Source organism: Cryptomeria japonica, chromosome 7 (assembly GCF_030272615.1).
Source record: "Cryptomeria japonica chromosome 7, Sugi_1.0, whole genome shotgun sequence".
In the NCBI taxonomy this organism is placed as follows: domain Eukaryota; kingdom Viridiplantae; phylum Streptophyta; class Pinopsida; order Cupressales; family Cupressaceae; genus Cryptomeria; species Cryptomeria japonica.
This window is the reverse complement of record NC_081411.1, coordinates 315,682,293-315,695,910: the sequence shown is the minus strand read 5'-3', so window position 1 is coordinate 315,695,910 and position 13,618 is coordinate 315,682,293. Positions and strand designations below refer to the sequence as shown.

General features: G+C 35.5%; 1 protein-coding gene across 1 annotated transcript; it reads left to right on the top strand.

The window, feature by feature from the left end:
• The first annotated feature begins 8,339 nt into the window (after positions 1 to 8,339).
• LOC131047313 (TMV resistance protein N) lies at positions 8,340 to 12,635 on the top strand. The gene is made up of 7 exons (XM_057981180.2): positions 8,340 to 8,594; positions 8,825 to 8,947; positions 9,062 to 9,354; positions 9,433 to 9,587; positions 9,770 to 10,776; positions 11,325 to 11,435; positions 11,544 to 12,635. The coding sequence occupies exons 1-7, from the start codon at positions 8,451 to 8,453 to the stop codon at positions 12,633 to 12,635; spliced, it is 2,925 nt and encodes a 974-aa protein (XP_057837163.2). The 5' UTR covers positions 8,340 to 8,450.
• Positions 12,636 to 13,618: the final 983 nt, after the last annotated feature.

Below are 13,618 nucleotides of genomic sequence, written 5' to 3'. Positions count from 1 at the left end.
AGGATTCCCAAGAATATTATTTAATTATTTTTAATGGTCCTATGTGATGATTTTAGTTATTTAATGGAATATATTAAGTTTCCAAAGTGCAAAGGTTAATTGTAGGGCATGATAGCAAGTTGGGTGCAACAAGATTTAAGGTGAAAGGAAATTGTGACACTTGGCACAAGGAGGGAAATTTGGAGAAGTAAAATTATTAGGAGCTTCTCAAACCCCCCTCCAAGTGACATGTGGCAATTGAATTCTTTAGCACATTTTTGGAAAGATTTTCAGCAGGACCAAATCTTCTACTTGGATAGGCTTAGAGTAAAATGGAAAGTTCCAAATTAGCAAAAGGATTGTTTATCTGATCTTAGATGATTTATGTTTATGGAATAAATAATATTTATATTAAATACTATTTATGAAAGAGTTGTGCACAAAGGAAGTATCTAATTATATGTTGTAGATACATTGAATGTGGATGCTTTTGAGAAGCTGCTTCCTTTTGCATTGTAAGCTCTATAAATATAAGAATTGATAGAGGAGTTGTGGGGAGAGGAGTTTATTTTATAGGGGTTATATTGCCGGATTTTCTCCAGGATGGAGTAGGATGAAAATCTCCATGTTAAGGCCTAGAGCCTGAATATTATATTGTAACTGTATTTTGTTGCTAAAAAATACAATGGCTCTCTAGTTTTGGAGTGTGGGATTTTTTACCCAAAAGGGTTTTCCCTACGATAAATCTGTGTTCTATTCTTACATCTTTTTCTTTTATTTTATGATTCTATGTTGTTGAATCTAAATGTATGCATGCTGCCGAAACTACTCCTTGATCTGGCAAGATCTAAAATTGCAATTACTTTCCTCTAAGGGTTAATGTGGGAAATAAACTGTGCCTGATTATGCTTTATGGTATAGTAGTGTGCACTTGTAATTAATGTTGGATGTGCATACTAATCTCAAATGTCTTTTCTGGGGTACCCATTTTCCCTTGATTTTGTATCAGAGCCATGTTACAGGATTTGCACATTGCTTGCATGTGCATTTTGTTAGTTGCATGTACTTGCATGGAGTCGAATGTTGCTTGCATGTGAAGATCCTTGGTGTTTTGGAATTTGGGTATTCCTTTTGTGAAGATTTCTTATCCTGGAAAGCTTAAGGGAATCTAAAGGAATCAATCAATGATTGATCCAAGTTGGTGAGTGGAAGTTTTGTAGTTGTTTCAGTTTCAGGTGACAACACAAATTTTGAAGGATGGTTAAGATGGAGAAAATAGAGTTAGTCACGTTGAAATGATGTTGATCTGAAGCTCTTGTTTGATAGTTGAATAATTCTTGATGCACATGGTGTGTTTTTTATGCTTTGTGGTTTCATGCAACAAAGTTTTCATTTGTGAGTAGCTCCTTGGTGAAATGGAGAAGCTTGGGTTATTTCAACTATGAATTGATGTGCTTATGCTGGGTGCTTGCTTTTCCCAGTATTGGAAGGTGCTTCTTTTGTTACCCTGAATGCATGAAGGCTATGAAGTTGATCATTTGATGATTTGGAAGCTTCTAGAATAGCTTGTGGTTAAGGAGTTGACCTACAAATGGGTTTGGAGTTCCTTATCTACTTTTTCCTTATGGATGATTGTACTTGCATGACTCAGATTCATGTTCCTTGGATTTGAGGGGTTTATATATTTTACTTAAAAATATATGGTGATGCTCATCTATGATAGTATGTTGTTCCAGGGTAAGCTGTTTGGTGCTTTTTTAGACTTTCGAGTCTTCCAGATGTTAAGTGGGTATGGATGTGCATGGGTTTTCTCAAACACAATGGTTTTATAGGTTTTACATGCTCAAGAAAAAAAACTTGCGGTTTTGTGGAGCTACAGAGGAGACATTTTCAAGACCCCATTTCCTTTGGGGTGTTATTGGATGAGATAGTTGTAGTTCTGCATGCATGCTTTGTGCATGGCGAGAGGAGGTGAGATGCTGTCTTTGCATGGGGATGTTGGTACGTGATTAGTCAATCAAAATTTTTGTGGTGATTCTTGGTGGATTCCTAGACTATGGTGCTCGATGTGGACATGATTGGCGAATCAGATCTATGCTTGATTTGGTTTTTGAGTCATGTCATCTACATGATTATTCTCTTTGAGATCTTAGTTTCCATGTTGTTGATGTGATAGTGGGTTTGTATGTTGCAATGATTGGATCTATGAGTTATGCAATTGTATGGGCTAATCACCTATTTAGTTACAGTGGGATAACTCAGATGTGGACTATCTATATCCACGAGGTTTGATTTAGTGTTGATGTAGAGTTGTTAGTTGGCCTTGACTATGGTCACTTGTGCATTGGTGTGTTTTATCTAGGATGACAAGATGGATGATAAGTGAGTACTTGGATAGTTGGTTATGGGGTCTTGTAGAATGGTGTATTTCATTGGTTTAAAGATCTTGGTTTCACTTGGTGTGATTAGTTGTACACTTGCTTGTGTGTGGACCTAGATGATTTTCAGATTTGGCTGATGGTGTGTCATGTGCTTGGAGAGATCAATATCATGTTTCAGTGGGAGCTTTAATAATGACTGCATATTCATCACTTGGTGATGGATGATCTTCTTTAGTGATGCAGATGGTTTGGAGGGACTATTAGATCCTGTTGCTGCAGAAGGGTTCTTTTATCTTTTGCATGTACACTATTTGAGGATGTGTAACATCTTGCAACCATGGAGAGCTCTTGGAGTCTTTGGTGTGAGGTGCTGGTGGTGCTTGACAAGTGATGTTAGTTTAGATTACGTTGGTGTTATGTCATGGATTACTCTTGATTGTGCATTAGAGTTTGGCATGATACATTTCTCTTGAGACCATTGTGTGTTCACTTGGAGCACATGATCTCCTTGGGGGGATAGTAATATCATGATATCGTGATGGGTTCAAGATTCAACTGATTGGAGCTTTGATGGTAGTCTGGTGAGTTCTCTTTGTATTGGGTGCATTGGTCATATGCCTAAGAACTTCATGGAAGTGCAAAGATGCATTTGGAGTTTGTTATGGATTGATCATTTTTTGGTACTCATGGATACATGGAGACTTAGGTGAGGCTAAAGCTCTCTTGAGATGAGAGACATGTATTGAGATGTTTACTCTTGATGAGATTTCAGTTGGAAGTCCGATAAGCCTACACCTTGATTGGATGTGAGTTCAATAGAGACCTATGAGGATTTTTCTCTTGGATTAGTAATGATGACTTGTATGTCTTGGAGGAGCATTCTCATTCCCCACTCTTGGTCTACTCAGTGGTTTATAAATTGAGAGGTATTGTTTGTTGTTTCTCTTAGGTGGGTTATGCTTTTCTTTCATATTCATGGATCTTGAGCTAAAGCTAGATAGTTTGTGAGAGATGGATATCATGGTTATCTCCTTGGAATGTGTTTTATTTTATAATGGTCATAGGGGATGGTAGTGGGTTGATTTTGTGAAATGGGAAATGGAGTAGTTTGATCTTCTTTGTGAGGCTTACATCCATGTAGATTCATGATGCATATGTTATGATTGATCTCTTGAGGTTGAATGGGTTTGGATGTTGTTATGAATTTTCACATGGGGATATTAAGGAGATCTTACTTGGCACATATGACACTTAGAGGTGTTTGTAGAAGGATATGCTACATGTTAATGGTTTGCGGTTTCTCTCTTTGGTCTTAGTGATCTTCCTGGAGGTTCGGATTCACTTGGCATTGGATGTGAGGTTCTGTATGGAGATGCAGTGATCACTAGTTTGTGGTCATATGTTGTCACTTGGGTGATGACATGGAGGTTCCTGTATCTCTTTTCTTCAGTCAGATGTGGAGAACATGGAAGAACTATGGAGACTTGTTCAGAGAGATGTTTCTTGTAAGATTTTTGTTTGCAAGATGTGCATATCTTTGTGGGTGGTCCTTGGTACTACATGGTTCCAATCTCTATGTGTTGTGATTAGTAGACTTGATATGCCTTTGTTCTGTATAGATTCGACATTACCCATGCAATGGGAGTTCTTGGATGTGTTTGGTCTTCATTGACTAGTTTTGGACATGGAGCTTGAGGTTGCAGTTTTTTGGGTTGGTTATGTTGGTGGAATGAGTTTACTAATATTGTATACTTTTGAGGTATGTGTGATTGGATGGATTAACACTTGCTGTGGGTTAATTAGTTGGTCGGGAGCAGTCAATTTGATTGTTCTTCTAGCTGGTGTTTTATCTTGTTTTTTGGAGGATTACTTCAAAGTTGTGTTCTAGCTATGGGCTTTGAAGTTGATGTTGTTGATACTTTTGTATAGCTCGTGAGAGAAGTAGAGAGGTGGCAATATCCTGTAGCCTTTGATATCACTAAGATCTTATGCTTATTTTTTTTGGACTAGTGCATTTTCACCTTTGTTTGTTCCTTTTCTTCCATAGGTGGCTTGTTCAAGGATGGAAAGGATTGTTGCCTGAGATGGTGAACATCTTGGATGTAGCAACATATGTCTTGATAGAACATGAGAGCATTCTTGGGATTTATGTGGTTTTATAGATGACAGTGATGATGTGGTTTCATCAGGCGACTCTAAGCAGTGTAAATCTTGTGATGAGATGACTCCTGTAAGGTTTTTGTCAAGTGGGAGATTGTTGGGATTAAGGTGATTCAACCTTGGGATTCCCAAGAATATTATTTAATTATTTTTAATGGTCCTCTATGCTGATTTTATTTATTTAATGAAATATATTAAGTTTCCAAAGTGCCAAGCTTAATTGCGGGGCCCAATGGCAAGTTGGGTGCAAAAAGATTTGAGGTGAAAGGAAATTATGACACTTGGCACAAGGAGGGAACTTTGGAGAAGTAAAATTCTTAGGAGCTTTCCAAACTCCCCTCCAAGTGACATGTGACAATTGCATTCTTTATCAGGTTTTTGGAAAGATTTTCAGCAGGACCAAATCTTCCACTTGGATAGGTTTGGAGTAAAATGGAAAGTTCCAAATTAGCAAAAGGCTTGTTTATCTCACCTTAGATGATTTATAGTTTTAGAATAAATAATATTTGTATTAAAAATTATTTATGAAAGAGTTGTGCACAAAGGAAGTTTCTAATTATATGTTTTAGATACATTGAATGTGGACGCTTTTGAGAAGCTGCTTCCTTTTGCATTGTAAGCTCTATAAATATAAAAATTGCGAGAATAGTTGTTGGGAGAGGAGTTCATTTTACAGGGGTTATGCTGTTAGATTTTCTCCAAGATGGAGCAGGATGTAAATCTCCATGTTAAGGCCTAAAGCCTAAATATTGGATTGTAACTGTATTTTGTTGTTGAATAATACAATGGCTCTTTGGTTTTGAAGTGTGGGTTTTTTTACCTGAAAGGGTTTTCCCCATGATAAATATATGTTCTATTCTTTTGTCTTTTTCTTATGTTTTATGATTCCATGTTGTTAAATCTAAATGTATGCATGCTGCTAAAACTGCTCTTCGATTTGGCAAGATCTAAAATTGCAATTACTTTCCTCTAAGGGTTAATGTGGGAAATAAACTATCCTTTATTTCACTTTATGTCATAGTAGTGTGCACTTGTAATTAATGCTGGATGTGCATATTGATCTCAAATGTCTTTTCTAGGATACCCATTTTCCCTTCACATTCTTCACCTAGTAGAATGCCAATAATTAGAAAAAATATGAGTTCTTCGATTTTAAAAACACTCCATAGTCTCTTCTCTAAGAGTTTTCAAATAAAGGACAACTATTGTTTTTGAGTGATGAGAACAAATCCTACATCCATAGTTTTCCTTTGTCACCCTATACCTCACACCTTACTGCCATCCAACACCACACTCACAAAGCTAACTTTCGTTCACCAAATACCAATTTTCGATATCACTATAGGCAAAAATGAATACAATCTTTGTATTAAAATCACCCTACAATTCCAATCTAATCTCCCATTACAAGTCATTATTAATTTTGCTAGTGGTGACATCCAGTCTCTCGATCTCTTCAAAATTGAGATTTTAGAAATCTTCCCATGTTTCTCCATGATCCACAGGAAATGACATTGCCACCTTGTATAGTACATCAACTAACTCATCCCCCCATGCATCGTGTGGGTAATTTTATATTCATTAAAAGATTTTAAAATTTTGCAAATAAGATTGATATATTTGTTTAAATTTCAAGCCAATATTTTTCCTTATATTGCATTTATGATTACTAATGAATCGTCCTCTAAATGCAATTTTGTTACAGATAACTTTTTTTCTATTTTAATACCTTCCAGTACTTCTTGTGCTTCCACCTTGTTGTTTTCCCCCTCCATCAATTTCATGGCTCCTAATGCCACAATATTTCCTTAACAATCTCATGCAACATACCCTGCTCCAGAAGGCCCCAAGTTTCCTTTTGAAGCTCCATCAAAATTTACTTTGATGCAACTCTTTTCCAGCTTCCTCCACTCAACTTCTTATCTAACTGTTGATCTTGATTAGCCCAGAGAGGTCCATTAATAGGCATAATTTGTATAATTATAATTTTTTATTTTTTTTTGCATTACCCTCTTTGCAAGATTAATCTGGGAAGTTGTTTTCCAAACTTAGCTTCCTTACATACTTTATTTTATTAAGATATGTTTATTCTTATAAGACTATAAGTTAGTATAAGATGTGTCTAGTAACACATCTTCAGGGTATCCTTATTCAAAAGGTGTGTCTAAGCTATATGACCTAGTTTGTTCTTTCATTTCTATTTACTTTTACTATCAAGATCTAGGATTACCCTCCTTGGTCCATTAGAGTTAAAAGTGTAGAAGGGTTTATGACTCTTGTTAGTGGTTTGATAAATACCAACAATGCAATTATGAGTCTTTTTTGTTTTTGTTTGAATTAAGCTATGCTTCTTGAGTTTAGGTTATGAGTTGATTATCTTGGGATGTAAGAAATAATTTAGAGAACCAACGTTTCTTTTGACAAATATGTTAGAATGATTTTTTAGTAGGTTTGGGAAGCCACATTTATTTTATTTTATGTTATTTCTTAAATTATTGACTTTATTCTTCATTGAATTCCAATTTCTTCATGGAATATAAATGTCCTTTATTGCCATATTATTTTGTTTGGGTCTTACAACATGTCCTTGATCTTTTTTTATCTCTAATGGGATAAGATGATATATAATTCTCTTTAGATATTATATGATAACTCATTAATTATGGATTACCAATGTAGCTACTTAAACACCTTCAATTGTATATAAAAATAGAAACACATTGCCAAAACCAAAGCAATAGAAAATATAGAAAGAGAAGAAAGACAATTGATAATGACCATGGCTTAAGATTTGGTCTAGAGAAGCCATAAAAGGGAAATCTCTAACTAGATGGGTAAATGCTATCCATTATCTACTACATCTAGTCAATTAGAATCTATGTGATTAAGTTTAGTCTAAATCTAACAGGTTGCAACTTTTCAACAAGTGACATGAGTGATTCTATCCACCCAATTGGCTATGCCTCAAGATTGACTCTAGCATGACTGACCCCACACAATTCCTCTTTTAATGAAGGTAAACAAGAGGGCCAAGTCCCAAAACATATTGTAGAACTTCTTAAATAGATTCATGAGTGTCTCATTTAATGAAAATCAAGAACTCTAACCCCTTGAAGTTGAAAGCAACTAACAATTCTTTTAACTTTTCTTGCCACATTCAAAATATTTATGTTCATTAGATTCATCAATATAGTTTACCAAGGGTGGCTTGGCATTCACCAAAATAAATTGACTTTTAAAAAGGATTTAATTGTCGATACAAGCCAACTCTATTTTTAGAAGTAGTATACAAAATTTTCTTCATCCATAAATTTTTTTCGATAATCTAAAATTTTCAATAATCATGTATGTAGCTCTTTAATTCATTTATGTGATATAAAACCTATTCAATACTAAAATAAGCTTGAATTGAACTCTGATATAATTTTAAAAATACCCAATTATACATTGTACGTTTATCCCATTTATAAAATGAAAGATATTTGAAAATTTATTCTAACCCCTCAATCATGGAATTTTTTTTTTCATTTTTACGCTAACCAAGACCATTCATCTTGTCACTTTAGCAAAGCATACATCCCAATTCTCAATCTCAAGGCAAGAGATGTTTTAAAGATAAAGTTATATTCCCGTTAATCATTTCTTGGTTACGCTGTTGAGGAAAAGCAAAAAATTAAAACATCTATGGTCCCCAGATTGGCATAACTTAGTTTCACTTTACCAAAATAAAGTAGCATTATTCCGTTTATGGTCCCTCCTGTCGAGGATAATAACTATTCCTTCCTTCGTCCCAGGGTTTCTAAAATTCCTCCTCCAACTACTATAAGCTGTTTCCCGTTTGCTTAGTTTTGATCAAAGAAGATCAAGGAGCCCAGATTCAACGCTGTGCTTTAATTTTGGGTGTTTTGCATTGCTCGTTGTTATAACAGAATGGGTAACACTCTTTCATGCTGCGCTTGCATTTCTTCCTCAAATTATGAGGAGAATGCCGTTATGCTTCCTCCCGTGGTAGACTTGAGCCATCTTGACCAAGTAATCTCTTTCATCGAGACGCGCTTGAACGCCATTGACAAGGTATTTCTAATTATCTTCAATTCTTCATTCTTTTCACGTTTATTCCTTGTTTTGGGTATAACGTTTTCCTCCAGTTTAAATGTTATGTTTGTTTATAGTTAAAAACTCTGTTGAATGAATGGTAGGTCAAAAAGATAATTATATTAATTTATATTTAAGAAGTAATAATCTATTCGTGTTATCATTAAAAAGTGTGTGGTGTTCACCTCTTCTTAATCATGTTATTGCAGTCAGAAGAGAGCACGTCTAATGTAGAGGCTACTACTACTTCACCTGTAGTGGATTCTTCCATTAAGTATGGTTACATTTTGCTAGAAAATGTAATTAAGCGTGCTCATAAACATGCCTCTAAGGTAATAATAAATTTCCTTCCGTGCTTCAAAGATTCACAATTTGCCTCCCTAGCTTATTATTATTGTGGTTAGCATTTATAGAAGCTTTTTTTTCCGGATATTTCATTTTGACAGATTTTAAGTGGCGAAACCCGGAAGGCAGTTATTGATATATTGAAAGGAATAGCTCAAATCAATTGGGTTGTAGCAGGACTTGGGGTTGTGGCCTATGTGTTGGATCAAATGGACAAAATCTCCACCAACAAGAATGAATGTGCTCAATTTTTACGCTATATGTGTGGCTTGGCCAAACAAATTAAGCAGCTAGACAACCATTTAAACCAAGAAAAGTTGACAGATGTTGTTGTTTTCATTGTAAATGGATCTTTGTTTTGTATTTCACGAATGCAGTCTAACAATCTTTCTAGGTAAACATCTTCTTCAGCTACTTAATAGACTAACGGAAATAGTCAAATACAAACATTAATAAATTTTAGTTGGTACAGGTTTTTTTCTGTATCAATGGATGCAGAGGAGTTAAAGGGTCTTCAATCCCAATTGGCCCACACTTATCCAGATCTTACACTAGATGCTGTAATACAAATATTAAATCGGATACCTATCACTCTCCCTCCCACACAAGGAGCAGTCCCTAATGCAGGTATTCATATTATTTGTATTGTTTATAATATTTCATATAAAATATATGTCAAATTTATTTTTCTTTCAACAACACATATATACTTAAATCTAAAAATTAAAATATTTTTTTAAAATATAAATTGAATTTTATTTAAAGTAGGCATGATCTAAACTAAGCAAATTTATGTTCGATTTTTGAAGTTGGCATCGACGAGGCACGAGCTAAAGTAATCAAGTTACTTGACCTGGAGGATCAATCAAATACAAGAGGTGTGGTGTTGTATGGAGTTGGTGGCATAGGGAAGACAACCCTGGCAACTGCTGTCTTCACCTCTCTCAAACTCGACGCCTACAAACACTGCAGAATGAATATTCAACAAGACTGCTCAGAGTCCGATCTTAGGCAGCTGCAAGAACAGGTTTTAAGTGACCTGTTTGCACAAAAGATTCAGCCAAGGAATTGTGTTGAGGGTAAAGAACTTCTTTCCAGATTGTTAAGAGAAAGAGCCTCTCGGCGGGTCTTTTTGTTTATGGACAATGCTTTGAGAGGAAGCGATCTGGCCAAGCTTCTCCCAGAGGACCTTTCTTGCCTACCAAATGGAAGCAGGATACTAATAACCACAAGAAAGCTGAATGAGACTGATATGGTCGAAGAGGGAGGCGTCAAGCGCTATGCATATAGCGTAAACTATCTTTCAGACGCAGCATCAAAAAAGCTTCTGTGCTTGAAGGCTTTAGGCAGTGCTGACAAAGATTTTGGCAAAAGCTTAGATATTGATGGTCTTGTGAAACTATGCGGCGGCGTGCCTTTGGTGTTAGAGATGGTAGGCTCAAAATTGCGGAATCTTGGCAACGATGTCCGCGCTTGTGAAAGCACTACTGATTTTTTGAAGGATACACTTGTGAAAGGAGAGGGAGATCTGAGTGAAAAATTGGTGGATGCGGTGTACAACACTCTGGAAAATGATGTATACAAAGATGCATTTCTAGATATAGCAGCATTTTTTAATAAGTGGAGTCAGCAGAGTGTGAGTTGCATTGTCGGAGATGTTGCACTTAGAGCCATAGAAGATGCAGCCCTGGTAAGGATATCCGAAGAAGAGAAAGTGATTGTACACGATATCATTCAAGCACGAGGAAGAAAGTTATCAGAAGGGGATAGAATAACTGGCCACCAATCAATCCAACGTGTCCTGCAAGATACACAGGTACGCTTTGCCTATAAGTTGAGTTTGTAGAAATTTAAAAAGACATAAGTTGCTACAGCGAACTGAGAATTGCTTTTAACACACAGGAATCTTTTTTCATTCAAACTGATTACAAAAGTGAGCAAGGATTAATTGATCAGGGAGCAGAGGGAAAAAAAATTCATTACAATTGCTTAAATAAATGGAGGTCTTTGAAACAGAGAAAAATTCTAAAAGAGCTGTAAACTTGTTATGCAACTATCGCAAACTCATGCAAAATCTATATTTAAAACACCTAATTTTAATTGAGGCAAAAAAGTGCAGTTCTTTCCATGCGACTCTTCATGCAAAAGTGAAGAATGTAGTATTTTAACAGAGTTTAGCTAATGCTCTAGTTTCTTGTTTGGGTTTCATTCCGAGTTATCGAGTTTCTATTCCGTAATACACAAGCTTATTTTAAGTGTCAAAGAACACATTATTTTGCGTACTAGACAAGCAAATTGTTCAAAACGTTGTGAATTCTCTCTTTGACTGTGGAAGTATAACTCTTACACATTAAAACTTTGCAGAGGCTTGAAAAATTGAAAGGGATTTGGGTTCCTGATTGTCCTGAATTGTGGAGTCAACCTTCTACTGATGATTTTGACGGATTTCAACTTCAACCAAATCATCTGGAATTGGTGAAGAGATCTTTAAGAGTTTTGTACTTAGGTCATGGATACAAGTTCGATGGAGAAAGCAATGAAACCTTTCTAAATCTAGGTTCTCTTCCTGATGGTTTTGGACAGCTTAAATCTCTGCGCTTTCTGCACTTCCAACATTGTTCCGAGCTGAAGAGGCTGCCAGAAAGCTTCGGTACTCTCTCTGCATTGAAAATGCTGACTTTACTAGGGAGTAAATTAAATTGCCTTCCAGAAAGCTTCGGCCTGCTTAGTCGTTTGGAAGAGCTAGATATACAAGAATGTGAATGTTTAGAAGGCCTTCCGCAGTCATTCAGTCAGTTGAGTCGTCTGAAGAAGTTGAATATATCTTTTTGTAGGAAACTGTCGAGACTTCCTGATGGATTCGGTCAGCTCAAGTCTCTCACATATCTAAGCATGGGGTTCTGCGATAATCTGGAGATAGTTTATGATGATTTCGGGGAGCTCTCCTCTCTATGCGCAGTGAGTGCATTCAGTTGCCCTCGATTAGATGGCAAGGCAATTGACAAGCTTGTTGAGATGAAAAGTCTGATGTTCTTGAATATCGAGTTCAGCCCCATGTTGACACGGAGGTGGAAAGAAGTAAAGGCAAGACACCCTCTGTTAGTATACGGCGGAGCCTTTTTACATGTCGATTTCGAACATGCCGTGTCCAGTGCATTATTTGACAGACAGAGTCGATTCCTCCATAATGACGGCGACCTGTATTTTGCTGAGTGGTCCCCTGGCCAAGAACAAGAAGTGCCTATTGTATTGAGCATTTGTGATCTGTGTTGTGCTTCAAATAGGGCAGCTTTAGAGAGGGTGAAACAGAAAATTGCAGATCTGGCTTTGGAGGGATTGGACATTGTGTACGTGAGTATGGGGCAAAATATGGAAGGCATCCGCCAAAGTTTACTACACTTGCCTTTTGGCAGTCGTGCATTGATCACAGCTGACGAGAAATCAAAGAAGTTATTAGGATATTCTATTTGCGAACTAATATCGTATATGCAGTCAATAAGAGACCATACTCTTATCGCCAGAGCTGTCGTGTCTCTGGACGAAAAGGGAGAAAAGTATGTATGTCATTTTCAGTTGGTGAGCACAGATGTTGAAGAATTCACAGATATTGCGGGTGGTTTTAGCCGGTTCTTCTTTCCGGTGAAACAAATGGAGCGCTTTGTCAGAAACAATTAAAAAATAAATAATTGTATCATTGACTGTGTTTAATAAATAAATAATTGTTATATTTTAATTATCAATTAATTAAAAAACAGGATCAATGATACAATCTGAGTGCTGCATAGACACTGGTCATAAAATGAACCCGAATTCTTTCATTTCACATAAAAATAGAGTTTGAAGGTAATTATTATGTACAATAGTAATTTCATAAAACTGCCTGCTTACTCAATGTCTTTTGGATTTATGATAATTTATTTTTAAAGGTAGTTTTATATTAATAATTTTACAAGTTAACAACTCCATTATATAGATTTTTTATTCAGCTATTATCTAAAGTGTCATTCATTTAAAATATAAGTCACACTTTCACGATACTAGGCATGTATTTGTAGAGATAAAATCATTCATTATTAAAAGTATATAAAAATTAAAAAAATTATCACAATTCAAAATATTAATCACTTTTTCATTATACTTATAGAAATTTATAATATTATTTTAATTATTTTTTTATTAGAAAAAAGATAATAGTTAAAAAAATATTCTAAGATAAAAAAATTTTGCATATTATTTTTTTAATTTTTTTTAAATAAGAAAAATTAACTATTTATAATGACTTTTTATATATATTCACTATCCTGGAATTTGGAGGTGTCCTTGCCGAAGCAAGACTAATCCCCCAGTGTGTACAACCCACTCACAAGGTAGCAACACACACAGAGTTAACACATCCGGGGACTCGAACTCAAGACCATGGGGAGCATACCCACGCCTTAAGTTGCGATCCACGACCGGGTGAGCTATGACAACAATTATAATATAATATATGTTTTATATGGAATATTTGTATTGTATGCTATCTTTAAAATTTTATAATTTTTTTTTTTTAAATTACCTAAAAAATAAATATTCAACCTTTGTATGTGCTATTATAGAACATTGTAATTATTAGTGATGAAAAACATTATAATTTTTTACCATAAAATAATTATTTT